An 18447-nucleotide genomic window follows, 5' to 3' on the forward strand; every position below is an offset into this window, starting at 1 on the left:
GTTCACTTTATGGACACAGTTAGATGTAGGATAAGCTGTAGATCCATATAGACTGGAAGTATGTATCTGAAGAGACTTGGGAAAGATAAATGCATCACAGAACCGGGCATAGCAAGGGGAGGCAGGCTGGAATGTGCTTGTGACTAAGGAAACAGACATGTACATTATGTGATTGCACACTTATCTGCCTTAAGAAAGACTTCATAGGGGCGCCTGGGTGGCACAGTCGGTTAAGCGTCCGACTTCAGCCAGGTCATGATCTCGCGGTCCGTGAGTTCGAGCCCCGCGTCAGGCTCTGGGCTGATGGCTCGGAGCCTGGAGCCTGTTTCCGATTCTGTGTCTCCCTCTCTCTCTGCCCCTCCCCCGTTCATGCTCTGTCTCTCTCTGTCCCAAAAAAATAAACGTTGAAAAAAAATTAAAAAAAAAAAAAAGAAAGACTTCATAAACATAAGGGGGGGCGTGGTCCTAGAGCCTAGGGAACTGGGGTCAGAGATGAAGACTCTTAGGCTGAACCAGTACTCTCTGCGGAGAGGAGCTGTGATTACTCACCAAGCTCCACTTGGGTCTGGGTAAACAGGCCTGTTGTGGGCTAAGCTGGATCCCACCCAAATTCGTATGTGGAAGCTCTAACCCCCAATATGACTGTATTTGGACATAGGGCCTTTAAGGAGATAGCAGTGTTATCAACAACAGCCAGAGAGTGGAGACAACACAAATTGTCATCAACTGATGAAGGGGTAAACAAAATGTGGCATAGCCATACAACGGAATATTATACAACCTTAAAAAGGAATGAAATTCTGATACATGCTACAACTTGGATGAATCCTAAAGACATCATGCTAAGTGAAAAATACTTAGGACAAATATTTTAGGACTCTACTTACATGAGGTACTTAGAATGGGCAAATTATTTAATTATATGACACAATTGTACATATTTCAAGCCTTGGTTTTCCTCCACCACTTCATATACCTTTTCATTTCTAGGTAAATAGCTCTTTAGTTAGTCTGGGAATAATGGTCCCTGCCCATTGGCTTGTGGTAGATCAGGTGGGCTCTGTATCACATGAGAAGTTCTGGAACATGGAAGAAGGAGGCCCACAAGGGCTGAGAGGTCAGGCTGTAATAGCCAACAAGCAAAGAAACAAAGACAGTGGGCCACCCCAGGAGGTTGACAAAGGCTGCAGAGGTCAGGCAAAGAGTTCTAGAGTGTGGTTCCAGGGCAAACATTCGGAAAACAAAGCCATGGTTGTGGATGGAGGGAAGAGAGGTCTTTGAGGGTCAGCATCTTAAGTCATAGTAGCTGGGAGGCTAGTAAAGATAGGCTGCCAACATCACCAGCCTCCTCTTTCTTCCCTCAGACCTCAGGCCCTGCCCTTTTGCTCCAAGAGTCTCTCAGCCCCCACTCACTTCTTTCTTGCTGTCCTCCCTTTTCTGGAAAACTATAAACAATATTTTCCCCAGACCCTCTGATTGCCAGATCCTCCAGTCAGAGGACCTCAAGGCTACTAGGGGGCTTGGAGGTTGGGGGAGAGTCGAGGTGGCAGAGGCTGTCTTTTTGCTTGTGCTGGGTCAAAGTTGAAGGAGGGATTTTTGCTGCCGTAGCTGTATTGTGTCCTTCAGAGCTGCCTCGCTTTTCCGTAGAGGGAACAGGGACCCCTTCTTGATATACCTTTTGGCAAAGAAAGGTCCAGAGAGTGGAGACAAAGTGGCTTTGGGGGCCCAGCCATCCAGGCTCTTTCCCTTTGCTTCTCTTCACACTTCATACTGTGTGAAGTCTTCTTTCCACAGAAAAATTCTGTCCTTTATCTTTATTTATTTATTTATTTATTTATTTATTTATTTATTTATTTATTTTCCAGTATAGCTAGTTTCAGGTGTAGAGGATAGCGATTCGGCAGGAAAATTCTGCTCTTGATGTTTGGATTCATTAAATGGAACATAGAAAAAGGTCTGCTTTGGGTGTCAGGCCAGAAAGTCTCAGCGTCTTGTAGCATCCAGAAGGGATCGGTCAGTACCCAAGTTACTCATCCCATCCCATCCCATCCAACCCCAACCCCCTAGAGTTAGGTGCTGTAACAACACAGGCTAAGAGGAGAGAGGCTCCAGAACCTCTCCAGCCACAGAGTTTTCAGGACCTAACTCTTCAGGAGCATCAGCCTGGGGCTGGGTAAAAGAGCATGTGTAGGATGGAGACCTGGTATGTGACATATTTCACTGGAGGGGTGGCGGTAGCTGTGGTGACGCTTTGTTGGCTCCAGAGAGAAGAGTGGGAAAATAGGAGTGCATGAGTAACCAAGTGAGGTCCTTTTTTTGTTTTTTAATTTTTAAAAAACTTTTATTCATTTTTGAGGGAGAGAGAGAGAGAGAGAGAGAGCACGCGAGCACGAGCAGAGGAGGGGCAGAGACAGAGGGAGACACAGAATCCGAAGCAGGCTCCAGGCTCTGAGCTGTCAGCATGGAGCCTGAGGCGGAGCTCAAACTCACAGAGTGGGAGATCATGACCTGAGCTGAACTGAAGTTGATGCTTAGCCAACTGAGACCCCCAGGAGCCCCAGTGAGGTTCTTATGAGTAAGGCGGAATAAACACAAGAGAAAGGAGAGGCTGGTGAAGCTGCTGCTGTTTCTTTCTTTCTTTCTTTCTTTCTTTCTTTCTTTCTTTCTTTCTTTCTTTTTCTTTCTTCTTCTTCTTCTTCTTCTTCTTCTTCTTCTTCTTCTTCTTCTTCTTCTTCTTCTTCTCCTCCTCCTCCTCCTCCTCCTCCTCCTCCTCCTCCTCCTCCCTTCTTCTTCTTCTTCTTCTTCTTCTTCTTCTTCTTCTTCTTCTTGTACATATATGAAGCAGGTTTCCAATGGAAGGGTTTTATATTTGTAGATAATATAGTGGGCCAGCAGGTTAAACTAAATTGGAGCAGAGCAGACACTTTTCCTTGGCCCAAAAAGTTCTAAGGTTTGAGTTTGGCTCCATGATGTTGTATGATTTGGGCAATTAATTTAACTTTTTTGAACAGTCAATAAAAACTGGGTTACCAGAATAACTGTCTTACCTCACAGATAGGATAATGATCTTGTATAAGTAAGAGGTCTTTGTAAACTCCAAAGCCCTGTTATTTGAAGTGTGGCCTTTGGACCAACAGCATCAAAGTTACCCAGTAGCTTGTTAGAAATGAAAATTTCAGGTCCCATTCCAAGTTACTGAACCGCAACCTGCATTTTAACAAGATCTCCAGAGATTTATATGCATATTAAACTTTTAAAGGCATCACTATAGAACACTCTATAAATTAGTTTACTGCTTGAGGGAGAACCAAGTATCACTTGGGGTTCAGTTTTGCTCTCCTATAAAAGACCGTAAAGAACCAGGGGGGTGCCCACCTCTTTGAGTGACAGAACCCTCTACCCCAATTTCTTTAATAAGTGTAGTTTTAAGAAGGATAATTAAGAGGGGTGTGTGGTTAGCTCAGTTGGTTACGCATCTGACTCTTGATTTCAGCTCAGGTCATGATCTCAAGGTTTGTGGAATTGAGCTCTGTGCTGACAGCATGGAGCCTGCTTGGGATTCTCTCTCTCTCTCTCTCTCTCTCTCTCTTTCTGCCCCTCCCCTGCTCTCGTTCTCTCTCAAAATAAACAAACTTAAAAAAAAAAAAAAAAAAAAAAAAAAAGCATGTATTGGGCCCTAGCAGTGGGATGGGAGGAACTGGAGAGAAGAGGAGAAAGTTGCATGTTGGGAGAAGGATTACTTAAAATGATTTTCTGGGATAAGTGCAGGGGACCGAGTGTTCTTGGAGACAAGTAGAGAGCGTCTGTAATCCTGCAGGGACGGGGGTGGGCTTTGAGCACATGAAGATTTAGATTTCTGGTTTAGGAGACGCGTTTCTCTTTCACTACCTTTCCCCTTTTTGTAACAGAAAACGTGCTTTTGACATGGACATTCCTCTTGCTGGGCCATCCTGGCTTCTCTGGGGCCCACAGCCTCCTCTGTCATCATGCTGACAGGCTCAAAGCAAAGGTCTCTGGTGAATACAAATATTGCTGTGATGTGATGGAGAAGGCTCCAGGGCTGCCCACTGAGAAGAGCTGTAAGAAGAACAAGACCTATACCCACAGCATGTGCCCCAGCACAGGGGGCCTCTGTGAGGACCCAACTGTGAGACGGGGAAGGAAGCGTGAGTTTTACAAGTGCCACTTCAGCATCTTGTAAGTCTCTCTCTTTCTCTCTGTTTTTTTGAAAGTTTATTTATTTTGAGAGAGACAGAGAGCAAGCGGGGGAGGGGCAGTTGGAGAGGGAAAGAGGGAGAATCCCAAGCAGGCTCCCACACTGCCAGCATGGAGCCTGACGTGGGGCTCGAACCCACGAACAACGATCTCATGACCTGAGCCGAAACCAGGAGTCTGGCACTCAACCGATTGAGCCACCCAGGAGCCCCCTTTCTTCTAAGTCTCTTAATACCGTTTCGACCCAGAGGTTTGCCCCTGCACTGATACTATTCTTGGTATTACCTTCTGGAGGGATGTGCTCATGGTCCGTGTGGGGAAACATCCAATTTGCTTGGAAGAATAGTCTCTTCTCTGCACCCTCTCATCGAGGGTGTCTTCTTGTTCTGCCCCACGCCCCTCCCCTGATTCCCACTGTGAGGTCTTGCTCAATCTAGCTGGTTTGGACTCTCCCCTCCCCTCAGAACCTGGAGTGCCTCATTGCTCCTTGGTCCTAGCCCCTGATCTTTATTCTCACCATCTGTCCTGGATGTTTGTTAGAGGGAGAGGGGAGATGGCCTTACCATGAGCTCCCTTTGGGACCATTAGTGCTTGTCCTGATTGCCCTGTCCTGTTGGGAGAGCAAGCTGACGCTAAATACTTTCCTGGGATTTGGCCCTTTTTTGGCTCAGGCTACTAAGCTGGAAGAGAAGGTCAGAGGGAGGCTTGTGAGCCAGGTGTGCGCAGTTACACCCCCAGGGATGTGCTGAGCCCATTTTCCCACCTGCTGCTTTAATAAAATTCTCAAGAGCATGGCCGTGAATGACTCTGAGTGTCTGGGTTTCCAGCATCCTCTCATCTGAGGGAGGGCAGCTAACAGAGAGGGGTTTGCAGGGGAAACTTTCCTTTACAGAAACAAATCCCAGAGGCGTCAATACCAGCAGCGAGTAGGAGTCTCCCTGTCAGGAGACAGGAATGATGGGGCCTGGGGTGGACCTACCGCAAGTGGCACAGTCCCTTCTCTGATATCCCTCCAGCTGCCTCATCCCCTCTAGCTGTGCTGCTTTGAACACCTGTCTTTGTGGCTTCGCAGAAGTTGTGAAGACATGTTGAAAAGACCACACGGAGTACTGAGAGAACAGGAAAATTAATCCAGAGAGGACATAATTAGCATAAATCTTACAAAGTGCAGATTCCCTAACTTGTTCCATTCTACCTGTCACCGCAAGGTACTAAAACTCTGGTCCAGAAGGATGAGGAAAGATACCCAATACATCTACCGAGCATCCCCAGCATTCCAGAAACATTTGGTGGTGACCATACTCTGGAAGGGGCAGGAAAAGGTAAGAGAGGTAGGAAGATGGCCACCATGTATTTTATCTCCTCCAAAGAGCTTTCGGCTTTTAGAATCAATTCCTTTGTACCTCAGTGTAATATTTAAAATGTTCATTCTATCATCCCTACATTGTATGGTCTTTTGGTTACTAGAGTACCCACAAGGAAATTGGTAAGGAAAAATTTAGGACCCATGAGTTCATTTGAAAATTTCAGGCTAAGTAGGGCAGAGTCTTTGCTGTTGGTTTGGCTCACTTTCTGCTGTCCTTTGAGTAGCAAATGATTTTCTGTTAGAGGAAAGATAAATCTAGATTCTTGTACTATATGTGAAAATAAATTTCAGATGGAATAAAAATATAAACAAACAAAACAAAACTATAAAATGTTAGAAGAAAATTTAGGATATTAGAAAATCTTGGGGTTGCGGTGAACTTCTCAAGCACAACAGAAGCCCAGAATCCATAAGGAGAAACACTACTGCACTTAAGTAAAAATTTTGGAATGCAAAGACAGAATAAACACAAACAAATGGTACAGTTGGAAGAAAATATGTTACTCATATCAGCAGATGACTTTTTAACATATAAAGATCTCTTATGAATTGAGAGGAAAAAGTCAACAATTCAGTAGCAAATAGGTAAGTGATATAAACAGACAAATGCTAGAAGAACAATTCTGAATGGTAAATAAACCTAATAAAGGATACCCAATTTCTTTACTAATCAGAGAAATGAAAACAAAGATGAGCTAACAGATTGGCAAAACTTAGTTGATATGATCTAGTATAGGTGAGAATGGGCATTCATACATACATATACAAACACACATTATATTATATATATAGTTGACATACAATGTGGAATATATATTATATTAACTTTATTCAACACAATGAATCAGGAGCATTAATTGGTATAGCTTTTGGAGAAATAACACATTACTATCTTCTAATATTAACAGTACGCAAACAATATTGTATTATAATAATCAAACTTGCTAAGAGACTAGATCTTAATTATTCTAACCACTAAAAAGAAATGGTAATTATGTGACAGGATAGAGGTGCTAATTATCACTGCAATGGCAGTCATATAGTATATAAATGTGTCAAATCAATATATTTTAAAAAGTTATTTTTTAGTAATCTCTCTACCCAATGTGGGGCTAGAACTCACAGCCCAGCGATCAAGAGTCACACGCTCTTCCTACTGAGCCACCCAGGTGCCCCTCAAATCAATTTGTTGCACACCTAAAATTGACACAATGTTATATATGCCAAATGTCTTTCAATTACCCGCCCCCAGCCTCACCCAAACCAATATAAGGATGCTTATATGAGTGTTTTGTGCAAGCTACTTTGACAAGAGTGTTACTTTAGAGAATGAATGTAACAGCTCTCCTCTGATGTCATTAGAAGAGTAGCTAAAAACAAATGTAATAAAGGTGTTTATAAGAAAATCAAAACTTTGTGTCCTCTTTGATGTTAAAAATGCAAACTTCTAAAATCTATTTCTTAAAGATTTTATTTATTATTTTTTAAAGTTTATTTATTTACTTTGAGAGAGAGAGAGAGAGAGAGAGAGAATGCAGGGGAGGGGCTGAGAGAAAGGGAGTGAGAGAATGCCAAGCAGGCTCTGAGCTGTCAGTGCAGAGCCTGACCTACAGCTCCATCCCATGAACCTGAGCTGAGCGAAATCAAGAGTCAGATGCTCAGCTGCTTGAGCCACCCAGGCGCCCCTATGGTTTTATTTTTAAGTAATCTCTACACCCAACGTGGGGCTCAGACTCACATCCCCAAGATCAAGAGTTGCATGTTCTACCAACTGAGCCTGCCAGGGACCCCTAAAATCTATTTTCTTTTAAAAAGTACTAATATCTAAAGATAAATGCATTGGGATATTGATTTTAGCTTTGTTCTTAGTGACAAAAACTCAAAGCAATCTAAATACCCACCAAAGATGAATGATTAAATAAATTATGGAAACCCATTCGGAGGGATTTTGTGCAGCTATTCAGAAAGTGAGTTGGATCCATATATATTGACCTGAAGGAAGGTGCATTACACATTGTAATGTGGAGAGGGGGAAAACAAACTGTAGAATAATGTATATAGTCTGATAGCAAATTTGAAAAGGAAAACAAAAATCTATACATGCTTATTGGTATTTCTATACATTTCTAGAAACATAAAGTTAATTTCTAGAAACATAAAGTTAAGGAAGGCTACCACAAGCCTTTAACATAGTTATCTCAGGGAATAAGATGAGAGGGGGATTAATTAGTTAAGTTTTATTTACTTATTTATTTATTTAATTTATTTAAAAGATGTTTATTTTTGAGGGGGGAGGGGCAGAGAGAGAGAGGGAGACAGAGAATCTGAAGCAGGGTCTGCATTGTCAGTGCAGAACTCGACGTGGGGTTCGAATTCACAAACCGTGAAATCGTGACCTGAGCTGAAGATGGACACTTAATGGATAAGCCACTCAGGAGCCCCTATTTTTTTTTTAATTTTTTTTTCAACGTTTATTTATTTTTGGGACAGAGAGAGACAGAGCATGAATGGGGGAGGGGCAGAGAGAGAGGGGGACACAGAATCGGAAACAGGCTCCAGGCTCTGAGCCATCAGCCCAGAGCCTGTTGCAGGGCTTGAACTCACAAACTGTGAGATCATGACCTAAGCTTGAGATCTAGAGTCGGACACTTAACCTACTGAGCCATCCAGGCACCCCAAAGGGGCTAAATTTATTTTAAAAAAACCCCTCTTTTGTGCTTTTAAACATGTTACAATGAACATGTACTACTCTTGTTATTTAATATGCACAAATGTGAGAGACATTGCTAAAAGCAAAATAAAAGAGGGAAGAACTAAAGGATGGATATGTTCATGATTGTGGGACAAAGTAAGGTTGGCAGGGGTAAAGAAGGGCAAGTTATGGGGTGCCTGGGGGGCTCAGTCGGATAAGCCTCCAACTTTGGCTCAAGTTATGATCTTGCAGTTCGTGAGTTAGAGCCCCACATTAGGCCTGCTGCTCTCAGATCTTCTGTTTCTCTCTCTCTCTCTCTGTCCCTCCCCTGCTTGCGCTCTGTCAAAAACAAATCAAACATTAAAAAAAAAAGAGTAAGTTATGCAGAAAAAGATTAATAAAATAGAAAAACATGACCCTGAAGGAAATAGAGATTCTATAAAACAGAAAAGTATTAAAAAATAATTGGCAATTTAGGGGCACCTGAGTGGCTCAGTCTGTTAACCATTGGACTCTTGGTTTTGGCTCAGGTCACGGTCTCACGGTTTGTGAGTTCAAGCACTGAGTTGGGCTCTGCGCTGATGGTGAGGCACCTGCTTGGAATTCCCTCTCTCCTTCTCTCTGCCTTTCCACCAGTCACAAGTATGCAGGCACTCTCTCTGAAAAATAAATAAATAAACTTAATAAAATAAAATAAAATAAAATATTTTTTTAAAAAGAGGTAGTTCTTGAAAATGAAAATATGCTTGGTGAAATGAAAATTTTATTGGAAGGGGAAGATAAACTCAAGCGAATCACCCAGGAGAAAGAATAAAAAGTCACAGATGAGAAATAAGAGTGTAAAAGAAAGAGAGAATGAATCCTGGAAGTCCAACATTTGATTAATAGGCATTCTAGAGAGAATAAGAAAATTAGAGGGGAGGAAATTATCCAGGATACCATAATGTACACTTTCTCAGAGCTGAAGGGAGACAAAATTTCAAAATCAGTGTTCACGAAAGTCAGAGCAGGAGGAATGAAATAAGGTTTAGACCCACTGTGAAATTTCAGAATACTGAAGATATAAAAGAGATTGTAAAAGCCTCAAGAGAGTTTGCCAACAAAGAAATGAGAATTAGACTAGCATCGGAGTTTTGGTTAGCAAGAGTGGATGCTGGATGACAGCTAAAACAAGGTCATCAAAGACAGCAGTGATTTTCAGCTAAGAATTCCATACTTATCCAAATATTTAATTAAGTAAAAGGGCAGAAGAAGGATATTTTTTTTTTTTTTGAAGTAAGGTCTCACCCAACGTGGGTTTTGAACTCACCACCCTGAGATCAAGAATCACTGGCTTCACCAACTGAACTAGCCAGGTGCCCCAAGGACACTTTTAGATGTTAGGATCCAGAAGTTTTACAGCCCATGTACTGTTTCTTAGAAAGTTATTTTAAGGGGCACCTGGGTGGCTCAGTCGGTTGAGCGTCCAACTTTGGCTCAGGTCATGATCTCGCGGTCTGTGAGTTCGAGCCCCGCGTCGGACTCTGTGCTGACAGCTCGGAGCCTGGAGCCTGCTTCTGATTCTGTGTCTCCCTCTCTCTCGGCCCCTCCCCTGCTCATGCTCAGTCTCTCTCACTCTCAAAAATGAATAAATGTTAAAAAAAAAAAGTTTAAAAAAAAAGTTATTTTAAGATTCATTCTATAGGGGCTCCTGGGTGGCTTAGTTGGTTAAGCATCTGACTTTGGCTCAGGTCATAATCTCATGGTTCATGAGTTCAAGGCCCACATTGGGCTCACTGACGTCAGTGTGGAGCCTATTTGGGGATCCTCTCTCCCTCTCTCTCTGCCACCCCCTCCCCCCGCTTGTGCTCTTTCTCCCCCTCAAAAAAATCCATTCTATAAAAATGAACATGAAAAACAAACAAAAAAGATTAAGACATAGATGTCAGATAACAAAGGATCCAATCTATAAGAAATACCCAGGATGACAGTTGTGGCAGCCAATGAGAACAACCAGTACAGCCTGAGATGGAGGGCAGAGGTCTCAAAGGGAGTTCTCTAGAGGAAAAACAGAATTCCTTAGAATAGAAATGATGATTAGAAGTTTGTCAAAACTTGAGGATAAAGAAATGGAGAGCAAGAAAACATGAAAGGTAGCCAATTAAAATGTGTAGAGTCATAGTATTTTTTTACATTTTTTTTTCAACGTTTATTTATTTTGGGGACAGAGAGAGACAGAGCATGAACGGGGGAGGGGCAGAGAGAGAGGGAGACACAGAATCGGAAACAGGCTCCAGGCTCTGAGCCATCAGCCCAGAGCCCGACGCGGGGCTCGAACTCACGGACCGCGAGATCGTGACCTGGCTGAAGTCGGACGCTCAACCGACTGCGTCACCCAGGCGCCCCGAGTCATAGTATTCTTAACTGGCTGTATGAACAATATTTACACAGTCATAATGTAACATCCTTTAGGTAAAAGATTTGTAATGGTTTTCTATATTTGGAATCACCATAAACAGAGTAAGGCAAGTCTACTAATGGTTATGGAATAAAATAGAAATATTATTGATTTTGACACTTAGAAAGTACAGATGACAGAAGTTGGGAGGTGCAAGAAGGGCAGGGGTGCTGTCTCCTTTTATAAAGTGAAGGGGCAAGAGATTTACTTATATTCATTCACTAATTCAACAAGTACTTACTGAAGTAAGCCCAATGCCCAACATGGGGCTTGAACTCAAGACTGAGATCAAGAGTCATATGGTATACTGACTGAGCCAGCCAGGCGCCCCTCCAGGTAGGTACTCTTCTTAGTGCTGGAGATTCAGTGGTGAACAAACCAGACAAATCTCTGCCTACTTACAGAGGCAATGATAGGAGAGTTACACTGACAATTCTAGTCTTGTGTGGATAATGGATGGTAAATTGGTAAGCAGGGCATCCCAAGATTGCAAAATGGAGTACATGCCTGGTATGACAGTCCTAGGGGTACCACTGGGATCTCTCTTCAAGAAGTAGGCCAGAGGTGCCTGGGTGGCTCAGTTTGTTAAGCATCCAACTTAGGCTCAGGTCATGATTTCACTGTGTGAGCTCAAGCCCTGCTTTAGGCTCTGTATTCTCTCTTCCTCTCTCTCTCTACCTCTCACTTGTGCGCTCTTTCAAAAATTAAAAAAAAAATTAAAAAAAAAAAAAGGAAAGAAATAGGCTAGGGGTGCCTGGGTGGCTCAGTCAATTAAGCACCTGACTCTTGGTTTCAGCTCAGGTCATGATCTCACAATTCGAGTTCAAACCCTGTGTTGGGCTCTGCACTGACACTGAAGAGCCTGCTTGGAATCCTCTCTCTCTTCCTGTCTGTCCTTCCCTTGCTTGTGTTCTCTTTCTCTCTCTCAAAATCAATGAACTTTATAAAAAAGAAAGAAGGAAATAGGCTAGTATAGACCTGCCAGTGAGAAAGTAAACTTTCACCTCTCAGGAAAGGGAAGATGACATTGAGGTTTCTATACGGCTATTTTAATTCAGATTCTTCAGGAAGTAGACTCTAAGAATCAGAACAGCAGGCCCAGAGAGATGAGGAAGAAGAGTGGGTAGGAAGAGGTTTAGACTGCAGTGTGCAGTTCTGAGTCTCAGGCAGCCCAGTGGGAGCCCTGGGGCAGAGACTGCCTAATTTGGAGTCCGGCAGCTATAGCCTGATCTTACTGTCCCCGCTGCCTCAGTCACTGGTGGGGGACAGCCTGGTTTCAAAGCTGAAGTGTCCCAGAGACTGGTAATGGCATCTCTTGCAGCTGATTTCTAGAAATGCATCCATTTGGTCATGTATCAAAGTTGAGAAGTTTTTTTTTTTGTTTTTTTTTTTTTTTAGTATTTATTTATTTTTGGGAGAGTGCAAGCAGGTGAGAGGCAGAGAGAGGGAGACAGAGGATTGGAAGCGGGCTCTGCACTGACAGGCTGACAGCAGCGAGCCAGATGTGGGGCTCAAACCCAAGAACAGTGAGATCATGACCTGAGTTGAAGTCAGACACTCAACCGACTGCACCACTCAGGTGCCCTGAAAGTTGAGAAGCTTTTAAGCATCTGCTTAAGATGACTTCCAGGGTTAGATTTTTGCCCTCTGGTGTATATACCTACTTCCAGTTATTTAAACACAATCAAAATTTCTTCTAGGTACTAATGTGAAGGAATTTTGCAAATGTAATTAAAGGTCCCAAATGAATTGATCTTAAAATAGGAAGATTATCCTTTGTGGGCCTAGATTAATCAGGTGAGTCCTTAAAAAGGACTGAATTCTTCATTGGGAGAGAGATTTGAGACACGAGAAGGATTCTAGGTGAGGTAGAGTTCTGTTTTTGGCTTTAAAGATGGAAGAGGCCAGGGATGCCTCTTCCAGTGGCTCAGTCAGTTAAGCATCTGACTCTTTTTTTTTATTTTTAAATTTTTTTTCAACGTTTTATTTATTTTTGGGATAGAGACAGAGCATGAACGGGGGAGGGGCAGAGAGAGAGGGAGACACAGAATCGGAAACAGGCTCCAGGCTCTGAGCCATCAGCCCAGAGCCCGACACGGGGCTCGAACTCACGGACCGCGAGATCGTGACCTGGCTGAAGTCGGACGCTTAACCGACTGCGCCACCCAGGCGCCCCAAAGCATCTGACTCTTGATTTCTACTCAGGTCATGATCTCATGATTCATGGGCTTAAGCCCCACATGGAGTTCTGTACTGACAGTGTGGAGCCTGCTTGGGATTCTCTCTCTCCCTTTCTGTCAAAATAAACTTAAAACAAATAAACTTAAACAACTTAGAAAAAAATATGGAAGAGGCCATGTGGCAAGGAATTTGGGTAGCTTCTTGAAGCTGAGAATGCCCTCTACCTGACAGCCCACAAGGGAACAGGGACCTAAGTCCAATAATTGCAAGGAACTGAATTCTGCCGCAACCTTGTGAGCCTGGAAGAGAACCTTGACCTCCAGATGAGAATGCAGCTCAGGGACACCTTGATTTTAGCCTAGTGAGATACTGAGCAGAGAACCAAGTCATGTGGTGTTTGGATTGTTGACCTACAAAACCATGAGCTAATAAATGGGCTTTGTTTTCAGCTGCTAAGTTTGTGATCACTTGTTACATGGCGATTGAAAAGTAACAATGGCCATCATAGTAGATTAAATCCAAACTTCTTACATAGTTTCCAAGCTTGTAACTTGGAGAGACACCTGTGTTATAACCGTGTACTCTCCAACCTTGCCTGCACCTGTGTTATAACCGTGTACTCTCTCCCCCATGCACTACACTTCAATGACATCCCTTTCCTTTCAAACATGCCAAACTCTTATTCACCCCAGGGCCTTGTACTAGCCTTTCCCTCTATTCAGAAAACTTTTTTCCTGAGATTTCCATAGCTATGGCTTTCAAAAAGTGTTTTATTAGGGACATTTACAAACATACTTGAGTAATGAGAGCAGCGAAATGACACCTCATGTTAAGTCAGCTTCAATGAACATATGGCCTAACTTTTTCATCTATATTTCTCCTTAATCTTTCCCCAGCCCCGTTCCTTATTGTATTTTTATTTTTTTAACTGTGGTTAAATACATATAACATTTACCAGCCTAACCATTTTTTAAAAAATGTTTATTTATTTTTGAGAGAGAGAGAGTGAGCACGAGAGAGAACGAGCTGGAGAGGGGCAGAGAGAGATGGAGACACAGAACCCAAAGCAGGATCCAGTCTCTGAGTGGTCAGCACAGAGCCCAAAGCCCAGTGCAGGGCTCAAAACCACTAGCCATGAAATCATGACATGAACTGAGGTCAGATGCTTAACTGACTGAGCTACCCAGGTGCCCCTACCAGCTTAACCATTTTTTAAACATACAGTTCAGTAGTGTTAAGTATATTCACACCCTTGTGCAACCATCTCTGGAACTCCTTTCATCCTGCAGAAGTGAACCTCTACCTACTAACCAACAACTCCCCACTCTCCCCTCTCCTCAGCCCCCGGCAACCACCATTCTACTTTCTGTCTCTATGAATTTGACTCTTCTAGGAATTCATTTAAATGAAATCATACAGTATTTGTCTTTTTGTGACTGGCTTATTTCACCTAGCATAATATCTTAAAGATTTATCCATGTTGTAGCATGTGTCAGAATTTCCTCCTTTTAAAAGGCTGTATAATATTCCAATGTATGTGTATATCACATTTTGTTTATCCAGTCATCCATCAATGGACACTTTTGGCTATTGAGAACAATGCAGCGATGAACATGGGTGTACAAATATCTCTTGGAGACCCAGATTTTAATTCTTTTGGGTATGTACCCAGAAATGGAATTGCTGAGTCATTTGGTAATTCTACTTTTAATTTTTTTAGGAACCCCCATACTGTTTTCCATAGTGCCTGCACCATTGTTCATCCTACTGTACAACAGCCAAGAAGCCCACAGGAATCTTAATCTGACATTAGTCCTTCCTGCAAGCTCATGCCTTGGATAGCAGCCTCAGAGCCACAAGGAAATGTAAGTTCCTGATATGACTTTCCCAACAGCCCTTGTGATGGACAGTCTCCCCTGCCTCCTAGCACCTTCCTCTTATGTGTCATTTATCTTTTAAAGTTTTAAAAAATGTTTACTTTTAAGAGAGAGAGAGAGAGCACTTGAGCTGGGGAGGGGCAGAGAGACAGAGGCTCTGTGCCACCAGTGAAGAGCCTGATATGGGGCTCGAATCCATGAACCATGAGATCATGACCTGAGCCAAAGTCCCATGGTCAACTACCTAAGTCACCCAGGAATTCCCCCTTATGTATCCTTTACATAAGACTCCTCTGTGGCTTACTAAAATCCTGCTCTTTTGGTTTGAATAATCTGGCTTTAGTTTAGGAACCCCAAAACATTCCACCTACTGACCTGAAAAAAGACATGTGCCCCAGGTCCTGCCTCTGTTTGTTTTCTGCCTTGACCTCCCATGTGACTCCTTGAGGCATGCTGGGTAATTCTTCCAGGACCTGTGAGTGATAAAGTTCTCTATTTCAATCCTCTTGTAGTCTGTTGTACTACAAATTACCATCCACCATCCTACGCTCCACTTAATACACGTTAATTTAACAAATTCATAGTAGAGTCCAGTCTACTTTTTAAACAAATGTGGGACACCTGGGTGGCTCATTTGGTTGAGCATCCGACTTTGGCTGAGGTCATGATCTCACAGTTCTGAGTTTGAGCCCCGTGGTGGGCTCTGTGCGGACAGCTCAGAGCCTGGAGCCTGCTTCCGATTCTGTGTCTCCCTCTCTCTCTCTGCTCCTCCTCCACTTGTGCTCTGTCTCTCTCTCAAAAATAAATAAATGTTAAAAGAAATTAAAAAACCCCACAAATATTTGCCTCAGAATTACTCCATTTTGATCTGTATTTTTATTATACACTTACAGATCATTTTAATGTTACTTGATTTTTAAAAAATAATTTTTTATTATTCTCATTTATTAATGTTATTTGATTAATTGTTAAAACAACAGGTATGATAACCATTGTGCTAGGCACCTGGGAAAATAGGAGCAAGATGTATAATAGCCTTTGGAAATATTTTTGGCTTATCAGCTGTAGCTCTAAGTTTATTTTTGTAACTCACAGTTTAGTCATTTTATTTATTAAATATTTTGAAAGACTAAGATTTCAGAAGTAATGTTTTAGTGTAAGGGAGTTGATACCCAGTATATTGTTTGTTTTATGAACAAAATGCTGAAAAATTGTGTCAGTCAGCTTCATCCAAAGGAGAATGGTTAGTTTTTTTGTCTCCTATATCAATTAGGTGAACCTAATTTCCTTTGGAAATGAACATTTACATGCCCAAACTGCTGACTCTCAGCTATGCCCAAGAGACTTTGTTTTATAAATAACATGATATCATTCATCACATGGATAAGCAACCATCCACTATGACAAGCTGGAGAATGAGGCAGAATCACAACAGAAGAAGATTGGAGGTGTGAAGGGATTGAAACAACAGACACCGCACCAAGTTTGCCCACATTGATTAGGCCCCAGCCAACTTAATGAAAGCTTGTCAAGCTCACAAATCTAAATGGATATGAAATACTCATTTGGGAAAAGTACTTCGGTTCCCTGGTTAATTGTCCTATTATTTTACTTATTTAAGCCATGGCTACACCCAATGGGGGCTCAAACTCACAACCCCTGAGATCAAGAGCCATGAGCTCTACCAACTGAGCCAGCCAGGTGCCTGCCCTATTTTCTTTCAATGGGAAATTTCATATTGAGCTTTACTTTTTGGCGTGGGGGAATTTATTATTGACACATTTGTAAAGACTTCTTTGCCTTTTTGCTGGGGAGGTATTGTTTAATTTGGTTTGGTTTGTGAAAACACCAGTTTAAGAGGAGTGTTATTTCTTCAGCAGGCAAGGGAGAGGAAACACTTTAGTTCCTCCCCACATCCTATGATGACCTCAGGAAGTCCCCAGAGCCAGGCCTGTTAACATGCATGTAGCACGGCATCTATAGTTTCTCTTCTAGCATTAGCTGTTGAAGTTAATATCCAATTGGAACAGAACAGAGGAACATTCTTCCATCAAAAGAACTATAGTCCTTCTTAAGCTTGGCCAATGTAAGCCTAGAGGCTGAAAAGCCCATTAGGTGCTTTTGTTCTGTCAGTTCTCTGGATGTGGAAGCATGCCAGCTTTTGAGTGACTTTAGTCTCACTTTCTACTGTTGGAGTAGCTGAGGTTGTTTGTCTGAAGGGGATACCAAGGAACTGCTAGAAAGTGGTATTTTACTTAAAACTGTGTTTGATCTTATTGTATTGATATTATATGGCTACATAAAAGAGAAAAATAATAATAAAGAAAACTTCACTGAAATGTAAGCATTAGGATAAACTGTGAAGCTTTCACCAGTGGGGGACAGACACTTTCAAACCTTACTCTTAGTCCCAGGGCCTCCTATCATTCTCTTCAGGGCCAGCTTTACCTCTTGGTTCCGCAGAGTGTAGATGAGGGGGTTGAGGAAAGGAGTGATAGCTGTGGGAAATAAGGCAGCTGCCCCATCCAGGGGGCTGTTGGTTTCAGGCCTCAGGTAGATGAAGGCACAGGGCACATAGTACACGGTTACCACGGTTACGTGGGCCCCACAGGTTGAAAAGGCTCGGCGCCGCCCATCAGTTGTACGGATTCTCAGGATGGCCTGAGTGATCTGTACATAGGAGAGGAGGATCAGGGAGAAACAAGTGGCAACCACCACCCCAATGTCCACAAAGGTCACCTGCTCGTTGACTGTTGTATCAGTACAGGCTAGCCTCAAAACTGCAGGGATGTCACAGAAGAAGTAATCTACCTGGTTTGGCCCACAGTAGGGAAGACGGAAGGTTAGGATAGCCTGGAGGGCCCCATGGATGGATCCTGCCACCCAAGCTCCAGTCACAAGCAAGGTACTCAACTTAGCATTCATGAGAATATGGTAGCGCAGGGGCTGGCATATTGCCAGGTACCTATCGTAGGCCATCAAGGTATAGAGGAAGCACTGGGTGCTACCCAAAAAGTGATAGAAATAGAGTTGAGCAACACAGCCGCCAAAGGGGATGGGTTTGATGCCTAGAGTGAAGTTCATCATGAGGCGGGGGACAATGATGGTAGAGATGCTCATGTCAATGACGGAGAGAACACCAAGAAAGATGTACATGGGACGGGCATGGAGCTGCGGGTCTACCCAGACAGTGACTAGAATGAGCAGGTTTCCCAGCTGAGTCAGGATGTAGATTAGCAAAAAGAACACAAACAGAAATGTCCTTAGTCTGAGTGGGTAGGGAATTCCTGTGAGAATGAACTCAGTCAACGATGTGCTGTTGACTCTTTCCATCCTCTGGAGATCTTACCTAGAGAATGGACAAGAGAAGAGTTAGCATGGAAGTGAGAAGGAAGTGAGGAAAAACTAGAGAAAGAGCTTGTAAAAAATGAAGGACAATGATGGGGAAGTTTCTTTATTTGGGGGAGATGACAGATAGGGAGAAGTATGCTTTATGGCAGGAGATGGCCTATTTAGTAAATACAGTTTTATTGGAACACAGCCATGCTCATTTACTTATGTGTTGTCTGTAGCTGCTTTGGTGCTATGATGGCAGAGTTAAGTAGTTGCATTTGTCCTGAAAAGCCTAAAATATTTATTCTCTGGGCTTTTACAGAAAAAGCTTGCTCCTAGGAGTTTG

General features: G+C 42.7%; 1 protein-coding gene across 1 annotated transcript; it reads right to left on the minus strand.

Annotated features, from left to right (window-relative positions):
* Positions 1-17159: 17159 nt before the first annotated feature.
* OR10G3 (olfactory receptor family 10 subfamily G member 3) lies at positions 17160-18101 on the minus strand. Its single transcript, XM_040476437.1, has one exon. It carries the CDS (start codon positions 18099-18101, stop codon positions 17160-17162), a length of 942 nt encoding a protein of 313 aa, XP_040332371.1.
* Between the last annotated feature and the right edge of the window lie 346 nt (positions 18102-18447).

The sequence above is a fragment of the Herpailurus yagouaroundi genome, unplaced genomic scaffold (genome assembly GCF_014898765.1).
Source record: "Herpailurus yagouaroundi ecotype Mexico unplaced genomic scaffold, PumYag 141, whole genome shotgun sequence".
Classification (NCBI taxonomy): Eukaryota; Metazoa; Chordata; class Mammalia; order Carnivora; family Felidae; genus Herpailurus; species Herpailurus yagouaroundi.

Bases quoted from the DNA above. Each gene is read 5' to 3' on its own strand.
- OR10G3 (XM_040476437.1), bottom strand. From the start codon at position 18,101: ATGGAAAGAGTCAACAGCACATCGTTGACTGAGTTCATTCTCACAGGA.